Here is an 18,702-nt window from a genome sequence, read left to right as displayed (position 1 = left end):
GAGATAAAACAGAAATGTGTATGTCAAAAAAAATGTCAGAAGGGCTTAGGCACTCATCACACATGTTTTACCCATTCAGTAGCTCTGGGTTCAGCAGGAGTCTGGAACGTGTTCCTGAGAGACCAGCATGAGATAAGCAGCTATTCAGTAGGTGCGCAGGATCCATCTCCACCCGCAGCCACACAGGGCTGTTCTGAGTCCCCACATGTGGTCATTGTATGGTACTAATGTATATTTCTCTCTCCACTATCTTTTTCTGTTTTTTTCCCCCACTCTATTTAATCCATCTTTCTATCTCCGTGCTGGGAATTTCCTCCCTATGTCTGTAGAATATGTACTGGGCAGCTACTCTCTACCCCTGGATTATATAACTTTGGCTGCTTAGATATTCAAAAGCTCTTTATTGCACAGGAAAATTTTCAATGTCTCATTTATTCACTAAGCGACTTTATATTTTAACGATGATGGCTCTGAGAACTAAATGTGTGGCCTGAAATATAAAGGGTTTCAGTAACCCTATTTAAAGCAAAAATATATTCAACGCTTAAAGAGAATGCTGCTGGTGCCATGCTCCCGGAGACACATCTGACAAACTTGAAGTTTGTAAACTGAATAGAGATGGGGGTGGGCCTCTCAGTTTGTAGTTGCTTTAAATTCTAAAGTGAGGGGTATTGCTTTACTAATACCTCCCAGGACTATGAAGTTATATGGACGGGTTAAGTGGAGCCAACCCTAAGCATGGGCTGGACCACTTTGCCCTTGGGAAAGGCTTGCAGGGAGCCTGATCCTGGATGATGACTTTAGATTCCACTTGGTGCTCAGTCAGGTCTCCTTTGGCATCAAACCATGCCTTGGTCTTTTACACTTTTCTGTCCTTTCTTACCACCACCACACTCCTCTGTAGCTGGAGAATCTCCATCTGCAAGTCCTGTTCCCAGGCTTCTGACAGGGCTTCTGTAGCCAGATAAACTGGAACCAGGTTAATTATATCCTTCCACACTCTCACTGGTCTTCCCATCAGGCCTCATTGGGGGGAAAGTAGGGTTGCCAGGAGTGCTGTTTTTGACAGGAACATCTGGTCGAAAGGGACTCTGGCAGCTCCAGTGAGCACCACTGACTGGGCCGGTAAAAGTCTGGTCGGCGGCACAACAGGGCTAAGAGAGGCTCTCTGCCTGCCCTGGTTCTGTGCTGCTCCCGGAAGCAGCCGGCATATCCCTGCGGACTCTAGGCACAGGTGCAATCAGGGAAGCTCCATGCATGAACCACGGCCAATGGGAACTGTGGGGGTGGCACCTGCGGGCACAGGTAGCGTGTACCGTGCAGAGCCACTTGGCTGCACCTCTGCCTAGGGGCTGGACGTGCCAGTCACTTCAGGGAGCAGCGCAGAGCCAGGGAGGCAGGAAGCCTGCCTTAGCCCCGCTGCACCGCTGACCGGGAGCCGTCTGACGTAAGCACCACCTGACAAAGCCAGTACCCTGAACCCTCTCCTGCATGCCAACCCCATGTCCCAGGTTGGAACCCCTTCTTGCACCCTAACTCCCTCCCAGCCCCTGCACCCCTGCCCCAGGTCAGAACCCCCTCCCCCAGCCCAGCCCTGAGCCCCCTCCTGCACCCAAACTCCCTCCTGCACCCCAACCTCCTGCCCCAGCCCCGACCACCCTCCCAGAGGCCACACCCCCTCTCATACCCCAACCCCCTGCCCCAGCCCTGAGCTTCCTCTTTCACCCCAAACCCTTCATCCCCAGACCCACCCCAGAGCCTGCACCCCCAACCAGAGCCTTCACCCCCTTCTGCACTCCAACTCCCTGCCTCAGCCCGGAGCCCCCTCCCTCACCCTGAACCCCTCATTTCTGGCCCAGCTTTGGAGCCCAAACCCACAGCTGGAGCCTTCACCCCCTCTGACACTCCAGCCCCCTGCCCCAGCCCAGTGAAAGTGAATGAGGGTAGGGGAGAGTGAGCAACTGAGGGAGGGGGGCTGGAATGAGTGGGGGTGGGGCCTCAGAGAAGCAGTGGAGCATGGGCGTGGCCTCAGGGTGGGGGATGGGGCAAGGGTGTTGGGTTCTATGCAATTAGAAATTTGGCAACCCTAAGTAAAAGCCTGTGGATTTGCATCCCTAGCTCTCATGTGTTAGTGCCATCGGTAACACTTCATCCCAATTGCTGCCTGTTGCCGTGCCACTTTTTTTTTTTTTTTCTAAGCTTGGATTTGATGGTCCTGATTATTCAGTCAATCTGTCCTGCTGCTGCCTGGGTGACAGGGAAAGGGAACCTTTTGATCTACATCCAGCCAGTGCACACTTCTTTGACAACTGACCCCACAAATCCGATCCCTTTGTCTGAGTCAATAACCTTAGCATCCCCTGCCCCCCGCCCCCCATCTGCAGAATACATTGCCCGCCAATTGTTTCGCTCTCATTAGGGCAGTCACATATCTGAGAAAGCATTGAGAACAACTAGCACATACTTGTTACCCCTTGGTGCTAAGGGCAGCTCCCTAGTACAGTAGATTTGCTCTCCTTTCCATGAACCTCTGGGGACCCATCTCAGAAGAGCTTTTTTACTTTCTTTGATAGCCGGATTGTGTCTGGCACAGATAAGGAGCAGCTACAGATCCCTTTCCCATTGCTGACAACCTGTCTTTGGCCTCTGCCTGTTTGGGGTGGGCCCATGCACCCATTATAGCAGATTTGCTTGCATATTTTGTGGTGCAACCCATAGTAAACCATTCTTTGATTTTACCACAGAGGAGTTCTCGCTTTATTTCTAAGTTTTGACCTACCTTCATGTTTTGGCTGGAGGCTTGTTCCAAAGGGGTTCTAACTTCACATCCTGTTGTTAAATGCTTTGCAGCCGCTCCACTTTTTGCCTGACTGCAATTGTTGCTGGCCTCAAGTGAAATCTGTTACAGGGATAGCTTTCCAAATGGTATCCCATGGCCAGGGTGGGCCTGTGTCTGCTGCATTATTGATTGCTAGGATAAATGTCTGGTGTTTATTTGTTTTTTCCTGTTAACTAGGGACACTTTTTTGTGTGTGCGCCTTAATTTTAACCCTGTCCACTTTGTTAAACTGTTTGGCAAGATTATTTAGCATTTTCCACATAGTACTGAATTTGATTTCCCCGTTATTGGTAACCTGATATTTGTTCTGTGCCCATTATGCCAGCATTTGCACAGCTCCTCTGAATACATAATTGAAGTCCAGAACAATGGGTAAGCTTAGAGTGAGTGAGATTCTTTTTATCAGTACACTGATAACTTCTGCTAATTTTGCATACACAGCTGAGTTACTTTTCTGGTTGTACTATAAAGTGTTTGACCACTTTGTTTTTTACTTTGATTGCTGCTAACCTTTTCTGGTTTGTGTATATGGTGGCTACTGTTTTCTGTATACTTAATACTTTTTAGAAAGTATTCGCAGACATGCATTTTTTTAAAGATTGGACGCCAGGTGCTAGAGGGACTGTTTTTACATTTAGACAGAATTTCTGTGTGTCTGGGTTTCCCTACCAGCCAGTGGCAAGTGGCACAGGCTTGTGGGAGCCACCAACCGGACAGCCGGTCTGGAGAGACTTTGATACCCTGGAAGTGGGGACTATATGGTGACCTAGCCAAAGGGCCAAGCATGAAGGGGGAGCACCCTGAGTCATCAAGGCAGAAAGAAGGGTAAATGATGGAAGGGAGTGCCAGACTGGGTGAGTGCTGATCCCCAGATGTAGCCACAAAGAGGTACCCCCCATGCTGAGTGAACCCCATGACAGGCTGTTTAACACAAGCTCCAACACAGCACAGCACTTAAGCACGTATGTAATTTTGTTAATGGGACTCTTCTGGCGCTTCAGTTAAGCACAGGCTTAAGTGTTTTATTGGATCAGGGCCTCACGCTGTCCCCCAGGGGCCATGCCGATTGCTTCCAGAATGCCAGCAGGTTTTGGGCAGTCTGTCTAGAGATTTCTATTGAAATAGGGCAGGTCTACACTAAAAATTCTGCACAGCTCAGCTGTGCCTCTGTAGGGTTGTAATACAAGAGCTCCTACACCAACAGTAAAGTGTTCTCCCATCGGTGTAGTTACTCCACCTCCCTGAGAGGCAGTAGCTATGTCAAGGGGAGAAGCTCTCCTGCCGACATAGCACTGTGTGCATGAGGGGTTAGGTGGATATAATTGTGTTGCTCAGCAGTGAGGATTTTTCACACAAGTGCATGGGGCTGTTCAATCCTCTCAGAGCTATTGTTTCAGGCTGGCTGCAGACTTGGGCAGACATCTCTGCACTGGTTTCACTTGGGTCATATTTTCAGCTTTGCTTTACACGCCCCTGGACAGAAACCTCAGCTTTCGTTACACACTGGAAGTGCCAGTATAATCAGATAATTCCAGGAATGAGGGCCCTCGACCCAGGCCTGTACTGCCTATGGCTAGTTAATTCAGCACTGCCCTGGATCGGTGCTCAGGTAACTGGCTGGAGACTCGGCCCCTGGCACATGGGAGGTCTGTGGCTGGCAGGTCAGGGTGACCAGATGTCCCGATTTTATAGGGACAGTCCCGATATTTGGGGCTTTTTCCCATACAGGCTCCTATTACCACCCCCTCACCCCCCGTCCCGATTTTTCACACTTTCTATCTGGACACCCTACTGGCAGGCACTGTCCCTCAGCTGAGAGAGACATGTGGCTGATTCCTGCCATCACCTGGGTGCCCAGCTCTGTGGCTGGCGGGGCTCTGGCTGCTGCTCGCTGGTGATGCTCCCAGGGCCTTCTGGCCAGGGAGTGAAGGCTGGAGCTCAGCCCAGTGCCTTTCTAGTCCTAGCTCCAAAGCTCTTGCAGAGGTGGGCTGGAGGATTATGATCTAAATTACGTATCTGTGGTTGTCGTCCTCTCTATGGGCCGAGTCCTGGATGTTTCAGTTTCTTGCTCGGCCCTCTGCACTGCATTCTGGGTGAGGCCTGCACAGCCCTGGAGGTGCTTCCGTACTCCCTTGTGTGGCTGCCTAGGCCTGAGCCCTATGTTTGGCGTTGGGCACTTTGTGTTGGAAGTAGCTATGCAATGCTGGGGGAGGGCAGGGAAAGATGAGGGGCAGCTTTTGGTTCAGAAGATGATGCTGTAACCCCTTTGGGGTTTAGAGAGCATGGCCCCTTTAAATCTTTTTCTGAGAGGGAGAGGGAGAAAAAAGGAGGGAAACTCCAGGGGGCTCTCTGGAGCTGGGAGGGATTGAGAGGCAGCAGCCCGCAGGCCCTGGCAAAGGAAGCAGCAGAGAACCTGCCAGAAGCCTGGGAAGGACAGGGTGGCCGATCGGGGACAGCCCAGGACAGGAACCAGGAGGAGCACCGTGCCAGGGAGGAATCGCCCGAGAAGGACAGGCCAGAGCTGGACCCAGTATCACGGCTGCCCAGAGCTGCGTGGGGCTGTGAGTACTGGGGCTGGTGACTCTGCACTGGGAACAAGGAGGGAGGCTGCTAGATAGTTAAGTGGGGAGGTGGTCGCTCTGTGGGGCTTTGCAGAGAGCAGCAGAAGAGGGAACCAGAGCGGTTTGTTGGGAAAAGTTCACTGGCGCCGAAGATGACCAGGAACATCCAAGACTCACCACTGGACTGGAACTTTGCTCAGGCCTCCTGAACTCTGTGTGCAGACACGTTGCTTAGTGTCTGCCCTTCCAGACTGTGCTCCCACTGGGCCCCTGGGGCCTTGGCTTGGATGCAGCCCTGTTTTACCTCCCCTATATTGTTTTTCTCCTCTCATCTCTCTGTAAATAAATACCTCCCTTTGTTATATCCATTGTACTTTTCCTGTGGGTGGGTGTGTTCACTCGGGGTGGGTTGGAACAGGTGCCCCTGCGGTGGAGGGGATTTCTCCTGCTGCATTCCTGCGCGCGCCTTCTCTTGGCCAGAGCTGCCTGCAGAGCAGACTCCATCTAGGCCACGAGGGCGCTAAAGTTACAATACCGCAGCCCAAGAACACAGGACAAGCCTTAGTACACTTACAACAGCACGCTGAGAGCACAATGGTTGCTAAAGCATTTTATTCATTGAGACCCTTCCAGGCAAAAGGCGTCTTGATTCAGTAAAGATCAGTGGCACGTCGCAAAGAGCCGACTTTGCCACTCATAGCACCCCACTCGCTGAATCTCCGATACTGCCCTGGCCTCAGCAGGTATTGGCGGCCTCTGTAATTCGGCAATTCGTAAAGGATCCAGTACCCCTCCAGCACAGAACAAGAGAGCATCTCGGGGGAGCGTAGCTGGTCCATGACTTGCGGAGAGTCCTCAGTTAACTCCACCATGTTGCCTCTGTGATCCTCCTTCTCATAGATCTTTATCCTGTAGGTGCCCCTGTGCTGTGACAGAAAATGAGACAGGCTAATAGAGTGACTGCAGCAGGCTGGCTGCCTGTGATCCTGGGCCCTGAGTCAGCTCTGTGCACTGCTCCAGTGATGCAAAGGGTGCTTAAAGCTGCCTCTGCTCCCCAGAGGACGGGAATCCTTGAACGCTGCAAAGGCAGCACATCCACCCATTAGACTCAGACCTACACCAGCCATGACCCCCACCCTTGGTGCAGGGAGCATGTCTGGGGTGGGGAGGAGGGAGCCCATCTAGGTGCAAGAGGGTAAATGGGTACAACTCTGGCCAATCCTTAGCCAGCACAGTGCTCCCATAGCTACAGTAGGTTCAGACTGTTTCTGGCTTCAGTGACCCGAGGATCAAGGAAACAGAAAAGCAACTTTGTTCTAAAGAGTCACTGAAAATATTGGGCCCAATTCTCCCCTCACACTGGTGTAACTCTGTGGGCATCAGTGAGTTACTCCTTATTTTACACCAGTGTGAGGAGAGTGCGTTCAGTGTATCTATAAATTGCTAGAAATTACTGTCATTTTGAGCTAAGGAAGGAAAATGTATGTTGCCATTTACTGTCTATGGGCTTAACCACAGAATAGCAGCATGCCTTGAACAGGCAGTAGTGGTGGAAGGTGGCCTATCTTATCCCTGCAATATCCCCCCCAGCCATCCTGGAGGGATGACCACTAGGAGGAAGAAAGCAGTTCTCATTTTCATGCCTTGGTAGCTAAGCTGAAAATGATCAAGCAAGTGCCTTATGACGGTGGCTTGGGCAACTTTGCCATTTTTTAAAAGCAAAATCGAACTCACAGGTGGGATCATCCGGCAGGACTTAATGGAGGTGCTGAAACCCTCAGACTGCATGTCAGGATAATCCCCCCGTTTCAGAAAGAACTGCCGTCCCTGGAAGTTGGGACGTTCATAGAGCATGAAGCAGCCACTTTCCACGCGGACGGAGTTACAGTGGCTGAGCTGACTTTGAAAATCCGGCCGGTCGCTGCTGCACTCAACGGAGCGGCCCTGGAAGTTTCTGTCCTCGAAAAGGGTGATCTAGTGCGAGAAACAAACGGCAAAGTTTTCAGTAACATCCTATACAGTGTGACTGTGTCCTGGTATTTCAATATCTCTCCATCCACCACGCTAAGCCTGAAGTGTCTGGGCCTTGCATTTTACTCACAGTGATGATAAATTGATATACTCCTGTGACTTCAGTGGGATTGATCCTCATTTACATGACTGTAAGTAAGAGTACAGTCAGGTTCTGTGTGTTTAATATACAGGGATTAATACAGATGCTAATTCCCCTAGCTCTGCATTCTTGAATTTCCTCTCCTACAGATATAACTCAGGAGTAACTCCTTTAATATTAACAGACTAACGGTTGGTCTACACTACTGTGGTAAATCCATCTAAGTTGTGCAAGTTCAGGTACGTGAATAACGTAACTGATTTTGACGAAGTTAGATCCACTTACCACAGTGGTTACACTGCGTTTTGTCTTCCCTTACACTTCTCTGGGAAGTGGAGTACACAAATTGATGGGAGAGTGCTCTTCCATCAATTTAGCATGTCTTCAACAGACCTGCTAAATTGACAGTCACTGCATCGATTGCAGCCGTACCGATTTATCGGTAAGTGTAGACATGCCCTAAGATTATGTCTACAGTATAGCTCATGTCAGCTGTGAATATTCCACACCCCTGAGTGACATAACTTACAAAGACATAAGTGTTTGTGTGCACAGCACTGTCCCACCAAGAGAGCTTATGCTGCTCATGGAGGTGGTTCGCTCGCCCGTCGGCATGCAGCGTCTCTACCAGACGCACTGCGGTGGCGCAGCCATATTGGTACAGCTGCACTGCTGTATGTATAGACATACCCTAACTCTGGTGTAACAGAGAATCAGGTCCCTGGCATCAGACTTGCATACTGAACAATCCAATCCAGACAGGTTTCTCTTACCTTTCCCATCGTAGCTGGATTCAGGCTGCAATCCATAGCACTGCAGCTGGGCAACTGCCTTTTTATACCTCACAACCAGTGCTAAGTGTGCACACGCTAACAAAAGTTTTTTCTCTGTTCATAGAGCCAACTCATGACTCTGGGGTCTCATTTACTCTTTGTACTAGTCTCCATAGGTTTTGTGTAGTGGGGAACAGGTTATATTCCAGTTGTTACCAAGTGACCAGTTCTGGACCCTGGATCTGACAGCACAGTTATTTTTACATTGAAGACAACATAGTTCAGGAAAAGGGAGAAACTTCTGGCCGAGTGACAGAGGGGACTGGATGTTGATGCCATCACAATCCTTTTCTATAGCTTCTCTGCAGTTGCATTGTTATTAGTGAATGCAGAAGTGGTACAATAAAGATGGAAGAGGGTTCAAATGACAACATAGGGAGATAAAAACAGAAATGTGTATGTCAAAAAAAAAAGTCAAAAGGGCTTAGGTAGACATCACACATGTTTTAGCCATTCAATAGCTTTGGGGTCAGCAGTATGGAGTCTGGAATGTCCTCCTGAGAGACCAGCATGAGATGAGCAGCTGTTCAGTAGGTGTACAGCATCCACACCCACCCACACCCACCCACACAGGGCTGTTCTGAATCCCCAGGTGTGGTCATTTCCAGCACACCTCATCACTCCACATTTGAAATGGTTGAGCTTGTATTGCAGATAGCGTGGTAGGCTGAAGTCTGGCAGTCTCCCATCAGGCTGAGTGATGAGTAAAAAATTTCTTAGAGAGTGAGTAGCTCATTCCCATTTTGCTCACTGGTGTGACAATGTCCACCATGGAGCTGGTCAGTAACCTCGTCCAAACTGATCATCTGCTGACGAGTCAGTGTCGAGGCACTTCCCATTTATCTTTGAAAAGTGGCACTAGTGGTTATCTTCTGGATTGTGTCAAGTAAGTTTTTTACTGCAATATAATGCCTGGATGTTACGAAGCAGGATATTAGAGAGGACTCACAGACACTTGGAGTTCGTTGGTCTCATAGTCCCTGTTATTCTCATCATTCAATTTAATTGCACATCAACTAGCTTTGTCTGGGGAGAGTTTAACCATACAGGAGCACAGTATTCTCCAACTGAATAGCAGAGTGTCAGTGCCAAGCTGTGCATGTTTGTGAGTTAGCTCCTCAACTTGAGCCTGACCTCTTGAATACGTTTGTATTTCTGCTGTTAATTTTCTGAGCTATCTTGGCGATATGGTCCTTTATAGGTAAGTGCGGAAGCTAAAGTGACTCCTAGATATACTGGCTTTTGGTCATGTGCCAGTTGTTCTCCATTCAAGATGTTGTAGTCTCGTGAAGGGCAAACATGACAACATTGTCTTTGATGTAATGGGCTTAAGTCTCCACTTTTCACAGTCACCATTGATAGCTGCCATATCTTGGATCAGGTTGTCCTTAACCTTTTTGAAATTTCCGTCTCTTGAGGCTAGGCAGATGTTGTCTGCATACTTGAATGGCCTGGAGATTGTTGAGGACAGGTCATTTGAAAACATGTTAGAAAATAGATCCCTGAGGGAGCTAGTTCTTCTGGATCCTTCAGATGCTCAGTTTATTTCCTAGCAGTGCTTGGAACTGTCTGTTTTGAAGCCTCATTTCTGTAGCCATAACAATCCACCAAAGTAACATCTTTGACATCTTGACCAGCAAGCCAACGTGCTAGACAATATCATATGCTGTCATCAAGTCAGGAGAAACAGCCACTGTCTTTTCATTCTTTAGGAAACCATTTTCTATATAGGTGGCAAGAGCAAGAACTTTGGTCACAAGTATTCGTATTAAGTCAGAAAATGTCTTGGTCAGACAGTAGCTAGGTGGAAGGCAATAGTTCTTCCCTGATTTTGGTGTAGCTAGCACCCAAGCTTTCCGCCATATCTTAGGCATCTTGTTCTCTTGGATGACATTAAATACGAAAATTGACAGTCATTGCATGCTCTTCTTACCAAGATGGAATAGCATTTCTGGTGGAAATCTTGTCATGACCACATGCTTTTCCTGCTTTCATATAGCTCAGTGCTTGTTGGAATATAGGCATTCAGGCCTGCCTGTAAAGGCCTATACTTTAAGAACTTGGGTGTATTTTTATCACTTAACTAGTTACACAGATAGAAAAACAAAGAATCAAAATCACAGTCCGCCTATGTATGGGCCTCCTCTCGCTAGGATAGTCTGAGGCCTTGTTCTTAAGCTCAGGCCTCTGGCTAAGCAGCAGGGGCAGCCATAAGCTTGAAAGCCAACAGTCACATCCTTACATCCCAAACCAGTCACACTGAAATAAGGTGGTATTGGGTGTTAAGAAGGCAATCCTGTCCTGATAGTGCCCATCACCACCAGATAAAGAAACAGATCTTAAGATAGTTAAAAAAAATTTCGTTTAATAGCATCCTGTCTGGCAAGAAATCACTTATCAATGGTTGTGGTTGTGAAACCTTCATGTTTTGTTTTATCGTAATGGCCCTCTGACTTTATTGACATGAACTGGGACCACGTAGATCATTGTTGCAACCAAGGTCCTGTAGTGGCACCAAATCTTGTATAAAGGGGGTCAAATAAGGTGTATAAAACAAGGTTATGCTTTGCTGGTTATGATTATGCTATCTGTATGAATGTATCATTTTTGTATTTAAAGTTATAAGTATTGGTTCTATACTGTCTATATTTCAAACTTATGCTATGCTTCTGGGGAACACCCCAGACAATTTGGTGTCAGCACTGCCTCGCCTGCCTGATGGCCCATTAAGGACCATCAGCTATACAACTGACCCATTGAGAAAAGGCAGAAACACCTTGTGACTCAGCAAGGCATTCAGGGACATGCCTATGGATAAGGTTTTTTCATGCCATGTGCTGGATAGCTTCTCTTTGGAACACTTTAGTATCCATCTGTTTCCCATGCAGTAACTCTGCGGTCTGTACCAAGCTGCTGCTGCACCCTCTGTAACTCTCACTCAGCCTCCTCAACTCCTCCCCCCTCCTTCCTGTTTCCTTTCCGACTCCCAACAGCCAGTGCTCCAGTTCTAATAATTACAAGCACATCTCAACACCACACACTTCTGGGGTATATTTCCTCTGATAACCTCAGCAATCCCACTAGAATATGAAACGGGAGCCTGAAGATGCTAACTGAGGCCCTGATCCTGTAGTATGTTCCTCACTGGCAGACCACTATGGTTGTGCAGAGCCCCATTGACTTCAGCATGGAGAGCATTGCAGGATGGAGACCTTAGATGTAAAGAGGCTCAACACAGATGAAAAATGGGTGGGGAGGAAAGCAGGAAAATGAACTGCACCACATCTGGAACAGATATCAAAGGAAAAGAGTCAGTGGGTGAAGGTCTGTGACCTTTGTTCAGCAGGAGATCAGATGAGATGATCAATTGTCCCTTCTGGCCTCAAAGACAATGAATTAAAACTATTTGTAAAAAATGTGCATGTTAGCACAGTAGGGCAAAACTTTTCCTCTTCATCACATGCCATTTGACTTGCTCAGGGGCTGCATACAGCACAGTTTTATTTATCGTCAGCAGCAAGTTTTAGCCAATGAAAACTAAAGACCATGGCAATACTTTGATAAAGAGAGTGCTAGAATAATGCAGATAAATCACCCATTTGTTTAAGTTTCACCATAGTGCATGGTTCCTTTTTATCTCAGGTCAGTTCACAGAAAGCAGTCATGGTATACTAATCCACCCCAAGTAAAGCCCTCTCTGCATTGTTCTAGCTTTCACGTGACTAGGGACAGGCGATTGTGTGTGGTGTTGGTGTGTTTTTTTAATTGTAATGAATTCTTTCAAAGGGAATCTTTCTCTTTGCTTTGGCTTTCAAACGGTTAGCTCAATGCATTTCAATTTTTGGTTAATTATAGAAAAGTCCTTACATTGCTACTTTTGGGTAAAATCAGTCTTAAATATTGGAATAACAACATAGGCCTCTGTTCAGCACAACCCCTAAGCCTGTGCTTAACTTTAAGTAAGTGCTTAAGTCCATCTCTATTCAGCAGAGCATTTATGCACATCAGATGTTTAGCTGAATCCAGGCCATCAAGTTCAATATCTTGCTTCCACCAGTGATAAATACATGGGGCGAAATCCTGGCTCCTTTCAAGATAATGGTAAAACTTCCGCTGACTTTAACCGGGACAAGATTTTACATCTGGTTCAAGAGAGAGCAAGGAAAAGCAAACAAAACACCAGTACGTCACTTCGTCTGTTGGGTCAGGTTTTTTCCACCTCCGGTTTGAAATATAGTGTAGTTTTTGCAGTTCTATACTCGTCTTCAACTTGTCTCAGATTGGAGAGAGATGTGGTGTCAGTTTTTAAAATGTAGCATAGACAGGCAAAGATGATCACATAGCATGTGTAGTGCAGGGTGAAGGATGATTTTGTAGTTAAGGCATTGGACTGAGATTCAGGAGATCTGGATCCAGTTCCCAGGTCTGCCACCAACTTCCTGGGTGATCATGGGCAAGACATTTCATCCCTGTGGGAATGGAGACTGCAGGAGTGAGCGTCCCAGCCTGAGTCAACAGACCTGGGCTGGCAGGGCTTGCACTAGTGCTCTAAAAATAGCTGTGCAGACAGCCCTTTAAAGCCCACACACCTAAGCTTGAGAGCCTGAGTTGCAGCTATTTCAGGCACAAGCCCCGCTAGTGTGAGTTTGTGGATCCTGCCTGGAAGGGTCACTCCTGGATGCAGTGTAGACATAGCCTACCTGTTTAAAGCAAAACAAAGCAAGATGCGAGTTGTACCTGGTTTCATTCTGGAACTCTTGCAAAGCTGCCCTTGCAATCCATAAACAAAACACAATGCATTTGAACCAATGGGCAATACAAAAAAACCCGTGTTGTTTCAAAGGTTTTATTTTCTTTTGCATACATAAAGTTAGTATACAATACCATGCCTGGGGAATGTATTAATACAACTGTACGACACACCAGCATAGCTAGGCACTTCAGAGACAATTGCCTGTACTGACGGATATCTTCTAGCTATTCTTAGTCATTTGTTTTTTACCCTATAGCATTTTAATGTGCAAGATAAAATATAAAGAATAACTATATCACTCTGTCCATAGTATCAGAAACGTCCCTTATCAATGAAAATTTCTACTCAGATTGGGCCTAATATAACTCATATTAAAGTTAATTGAAAATCTCTCCTTGCCTTCAATAGGAACTGGGTCAGGCCCCGTGACCCTGATTGAGCAAGGCATCCTGATTCTGCAAAGCACTGAAGCCCCATTGACTTAATGGGACTTAAGCACTTGCTTTGCTGAACAGAGATGATCTTGTTAGTGTGCTAAAGGCCTTTGCTGAATCAGGGCCTACATCAGCATGGGAGTGAGCTATTAAAGATACAGAAAAGGGGATGGAGAAATACTAGGCGACAATGTGAAAGCTGTGTTGAAAACTAGGAGTACAACTGCTAGCTTTAGCTCATTCCTTCAAGAAATCAAATGGCAACTAATATGGAAAGGAACAGTAACACTGAAGATGAACATGAGCATAATGTGCTCCACCTTGAGGTAGGCAGCCTGTTTCCATAACAGAGCCAAGGGGGCTAAAAAAGCCATTCAAATACAAAAGTAGCACACCCGCCTCACCAAAATCTAGGGGCTAACCTTCCCCCACTCTCAAAAATGAATTGCACACCACTGTCTTGGGTAAGAGTCATGAGACTAGGGTGACCAGACTAGGGACAGTCCCGATATTTGAGGCTTTTTCTTATATAGAAGCCTATTACCCCCCCACCCCCTCTCCCGATTTTTCACACTTGCTGTCTGGTCATCCTACATGAGCCCTGGCTTCTTGTTACATCTCTGCTTCCTTTCCACTCTTCGGTGCAAGGTCCTCTGGGAAGATTCCTTGCTTAAACTGTTTTCTAGCCCCCTGCAGGACACAAACAAACATTGAGCTGTTAAGCACACGTACAGTGTGGCACTGGGCCACTGGCAACAAGTTCATCAGCTTGTCTACCCAGCAGATACAAGGGAAGCAATAGAGCTGGGCAAATAGTGTAAAAATAATAGAGGGCCCGATTCACCACTGCATTAGTCCAGTTTTACATGAATGGGAACCCACGGATTTCTTCAGGGAGGTAAGTGTTCAGATTTTTAAACAAACTATCTTTGACCAGTTTTGTGCCCTACAGATAATTCCAGTGAATGAGTTTTGCTGGCAGGAATATTTGCTGAAACAATGAATTTCCAGTGAATATTACAGAATTTTACTGGAAAGCAAATTTCAAATTCATAATCAGGGAAGTATCGGCTTTTTGTTGACTTAAAGAAATCAAATACAATTAATGCTATATAGATCATTAATTTCAGTGCTCCTGGAAATTGATTGAAACCGACTGCAAAATCTTCCATTCTGTAGCACTCCAGGAAAGGCTCTGTGAACTATGGATGGTCCAACAGGCACAATTTGATGTATGCCGGTATATCCTATTGCTGCTGAAATGGTTTGACCTAGTTTGTATTTTAGACTTACTTTGTTGTCTGTCTGTTTTGCTGTTGATGGAGATTCTGATCGCTTGCAGTCCTTATTTGTTCTTGTTGAATTGGTGGTGGCATGTTGATTTGCTGCTGCCTTTTGAAACTTGACACCTTGGCAAAGAGAATATCAACTCATAGTCATATAGTGCTTCCACCTTCCATCCGGAAGGATTCCCAGATGGCTTACCGATTTCCTACCTTGCATCAATACATGCTCAGAGGGAAGGTTGCCATTGTCAGGTTCTTTCCATCCCTAATGCCTTGGGGATGGTTCTCATTTTGGTACAGTGTGAGTAGTCTGTTTTGTTTTGTGACTAATATTGGCCTGCACTATAACTACTGTGGAAGTCCAGAATCTAGTCCAAGGTCAAGACTGCTCGTGTGTCTCTTCAAATGTGTTAAAGACAAACACTATCTGACCGTGCCGACGAAGCCATTATTACATCACTATCAAACAGCAAGGAATGATCCATTTGGAATAATACTTTGCACTTACACTACCTGATCCAAAGACTCTTGACTTCAGTGGGAAGGCCTCTATGGATTTCAATGGGCTCTGGGTCAGGTTCATATAGCACTTTTCACCTGTACATCTCAAAACACTTTACAAAGGTGGGTAAGCATTATTATCCCCATGTCACGGGTGGGGAGACAGAAAGGTTAAATAGTTTGCCATAAACCAGTGGCAAGCTTGGAATTAAAATTCAGGATTCCGAACTCCCAGCCCCCTGCTTAAATCCCCGGGTGAGATGAGACAAAACATGCTTACTCTGTTTCCAGGCATGTTCCGCAGCTTTCGGGGCTGTCAGCATGGCAAAAGGATGCAAAGAGAGGTTGAAAGGGTGAATCCGGTGACCCTGGAAGGACAATAACACTTAGAGGTTAATGAGAAATTGTACAATCGTTTGCCTATTTTATAGTCTTTACAGCCCTGAGTATGTTATTACAAATCACTGGTATTTTCCCTTGGATCATGTCCATTTTTCTGAAATGTTTACTTCTAACTTTTCCCATCCTCTTTTGCCCTCTCCCAGTGGCTGATATCCTTTGTTAGATAACTCCTGTATCTCGTGGTTTAGGTGCTCTGTTCAGGGTCTGATTTTGTACCCATCACCGTGATATTTGGGAACCATCCAGCAAAGCAGGGTGGAAAGACTTGCATATAAACAAAAAAAGAGGCAGACAGAGGCTCTGACTATATTATTATCAAAGCAACTTTGCTACCACACCACCGGCAAGGATCTATCCCTGAGCTACACGCTACTCACTATTCAGAGACAGGTGTTGCTCCAAGCATCACAGCTAAACTCAGAGTGACAGCAGATGAGAGGAAAAACAGCATAACAGCTTCATCTGAAATCTCTCCTTGTCTCCACCAGAAGCAGATCAGGAGCGCCAGCCATGAATACCAACCAAAGGGGCAGCACTATGGGAAATGACATGAGCAGGCACTTTGGGAAATCTGGCAAGAAAACCTGCTTTGAATGCTGCACTCTGCAGAGGCCCCACTTAGAAGGGAGGTACGGAGCTTCCCAGGCCGTAAAACAAACAGAACATCCCTGGATCAAGTGGAACCCTCATCATACAACTCCCAGATGGAATTTCCATCCCCCTATGTTGGAACAAGAAGAACGAGGGAATTTGGTCAATGTCACCTTTTTTCTACAGATTACGTGGCTGTGCCCAAACAGAGCAGTAACCCTATCCAGACACCAGATGGCAGTCCATATTAATAAGGCCAGGCACGAATGATTTGTTTTATAAGTGCACCAGAGACATTGCTAATTATATGGTTTATTATAATCTGATTACAATTCCACAGTAACTTTGGCAGTTGCTTTGGTAACACTTACTTTAGGCCACACCAAGTATGTTAGAGCTACCTGTAGACTACCACAGTGTGCTGTTGGAACAGGCGGGAGCTTTCCTAATACTTTCAAAGTCATAAACTCAAATCTGCAAAGACTGATTTTGAAGAACAGGAGCAATTAGTAATGTAGGCCCGATTTTCTCCTATGCTGAGGTCTGCTTAGCAGGGCCAGCAGGGAGAAATTTTTACCTCTGTGATCGTCCTGGTGCATCTATGCTGGCCCTGGCATACCAGCATAAACGAGAGCATCTCTGGGGCTGCTCTAATTTAGGCCAGCTGGCTGGGGGCCCTATGGGACTTTGTTCCAGCCATGAATATTTATAGCCCAGGCACACGCTGCCCTTCCCCCTCTGTCCTGGCACACCCCAACATGTCCCTTCCCTCCCAGCCCCCTGCCAGGGAGTAGAGGGAGCAGTTGGGGTAGGAGTCAGCTACCACTTGCTGCAAGCTGAGAGCTCTGCTGTGCCAAGGGAACTCTACTTGGGCTACAGCTCTGCTGCTACTCGAGTCAATGTAAACATTCCCCTTGACTTCCCTTCAGTGGTGCAGGATGCAGCTCCTGGTGCTGGGATCCTATCAGAGACACAAGCTATACAGGGTTGGTTGACACATGGCTGGAAGATCTATAATCAGAACTGAAAAACCCTATCTTAGATAGCCCTTTTCACAGATAGATCTCAGAGTGCTTCACGGGTAGGGAAACTGAGGCACCGACTTGCCCAGTGTCACCCAGTAGGCCTGTGCTGGCAATGCTGTTGGCGATTTGGCAAGTGGCATACTTTCCTTTTTGAGTTAACATTAAATCCATGTTTCAGCATGGTCCACTGTGCTCTCAGAAGTGCCATCTCAGAAAACTGAGGTCCCGGCCACTTGTGGCTATTAAAAATCACATACAGTGACCTTTGTGGCACTGGTCTAGCAAAGCACTTAAGTACACGCTTAAGGTTAAGCACATGAATAGTCGCACTGAAGTCAATGGGGAAACTCACATGTCTAATCTTGAGCATGTGCTGAAGTGCTTTGCTTTACTAAACCACTAAGGATTGGAGTATTACCTTAATATTCTAGCTTGGAAGTCAGGGCCTAAAACCAGTGATGTCCACTGAATGCTCGTTGTCTGTGCTGTACGTGCAGTAGCTCAGTTACTGAGTTACTCAGTTACTAAGAGAACACATTCAGATCTATCTGGTGTCTATTGGTATCAAGTCCTGCGCAGACAAAATAGATCAATTTTCTTTTTCTGTCCTTTAGCCCAGGGATTATCTTCAGCTGGTGCACAGAGAAAAAGTACAGGAGAAAGAGACAATTGGCTCCCTCTCAGGAACAAGACCCGCTCCCTGAAGGTCAATTACGCAAACACAGAAAGCTTTTGTATGTTGATACCAGTCTTAAACAGGCGCTTTGTTGTTCACTTTAGCTGGTGAGGTCCCCTCTCAAGGAAACTGCTGACCACTGAGTTCTCTTTCTCTGAGTCATTTATGCCAGATAAGAAAGGGAAGTTTATAAGATTGGTTTCTTAGACAGGAGATGGTCCAGTGGTTATAGTACTAGGCTGGGACTTAAGAGACCTAAATGTAAGTTCCTAGTATGCCAGTCTCTCTGTTCCTCGTCTGTAAAATGGGCATAATGGCACTTCACTATCTTATACAGGTATTGGCAGAGTAGATAAAGATAGTGAGCTGCTCAGGTACTATGGTCACAAGCGCCAGCTTCTAATTTTCCCCAGGGGTGCTCAACTCCCACTCAGCCTCAGGACACGCCCCGACTCCAACCCTTTCTCCAAGCCTCCACCCCTGCCCTGCCTCTTCCCTCCCTCGCTCCACCACTACCACACCTCTCCCCCATCTCTTTATGCCCCCTTCCTCCTAGTGCCTCCTGCATGCTGCTGAACAGCTGTTCCGTGGGAGGCACTGGGACGGAGGGGAGGAGTTGATTGGCGGGGGCCACAGGCAGGAATGGGGGGAGGGAGGGAAGCTCAGCTGCCAATGGGTGCTAAGCACC

The 18,702-nt window shown here is 47.0% G+C and overlaps 2 protein-coding genes across 3 annotated transcripts in view; both read right to left on the bottom strand.

Annotated features, from left to right (window-relative positions):
- Positions 1 to 18,702, bottom strand: part of C11H2orf80 (chromosome 11 C2orf80 homolog) — a 39,864-nt gene that overhangs the window by 861 nt on the left and 20,301 nt on the right. For both annotated transcript variants that reach the window (XM_039495564.1, XM_039495565.1), the window contains exons 8-10: positions 15,601 to 15,688; positions 14,827 to 14,942; positions 14,128 to 14,223 (exon numbers count right to left, since the gene is read on the bottom strand). In XM_039495564.1, the coding sequence (XP_039351498.1) occupies positions 14,146 to 14,223; positions 14,827 to 14,942; positions 15,601 to 15,688 (282 nt within the window). In that variant the 3' untranslated portion in view covers positions 14,128 to 14,145. The remainder of the gene's footprint in view (positions 1 to 14,127; positions 14,224 to 14,826; positions 14,943 to 15,600; positions 15,689 to 18,702) is intronic.
- On the bottom strand, positions 6,003 to 8,322 carry LOC120375021 (gamma-crystallin C-like). Its single transcript, XM_039495566.1, has 3 exons — positions 8,287 to 8,322; positions 7,135 to 7,374; positions 6,003 to 6,326 (listed from the first exon to the last, which is right to left on the bottom strand). The coding sequence occupies exons 1-3, from the start codon at positions 8,320 to 8,322 to the stop codon at positions 6,051 to 6,053; spliced, it is 552 nt and encodes a 183-aa protein (XP_039351500.1). The 3' UTR covers positions 6,003 to 6,050.

This window comes from Mauremys reevesii, linkage group 11 (assembly GCF_016161935.1).
Source record: "Mauremys reevesii isolate NIE-2019 linkage group 11, ASM1616193v1, whole genome shotgun sequence".
Lineage (NCBI taxonomy): Eukaryota > Metazoa > Chordata > Testudines > Geoemydidae > Mauremys > Mauremys reevesii.
The sequence above is the reverse complement of the archived record's forward strand: the minus strand, read 5'-3'. Positions and strand labels throughout refer to the sequence as shown.

What these genes read in the sequence shown, in the direction of transcription:
- LOC120375021 (XM_039495566.1), bottom strand. Translation starts at nt 8,322, where the DNA reads ATGGATTGCAGCCTGAATCCAGCTACGATGGGAAAG. An exon ending in ATCCAGCTACGATGGGAAAG is followed by an intron (nt 7,375 to 8,286) that starts GTAAGAGAAACC and finishes TTCTCGCACTAG; the next exon opens with ATCACCCTTTTCGAGGACAG. An exon ending in CCTGCCGGATGATCCCACCT is followed by an intron (nt 6,327 to 7,134) that starts GTGAGTTCGATT and finishes TTTCTGTCACAG; the next exon opens with CACAGGGGCACCTACAGGAT.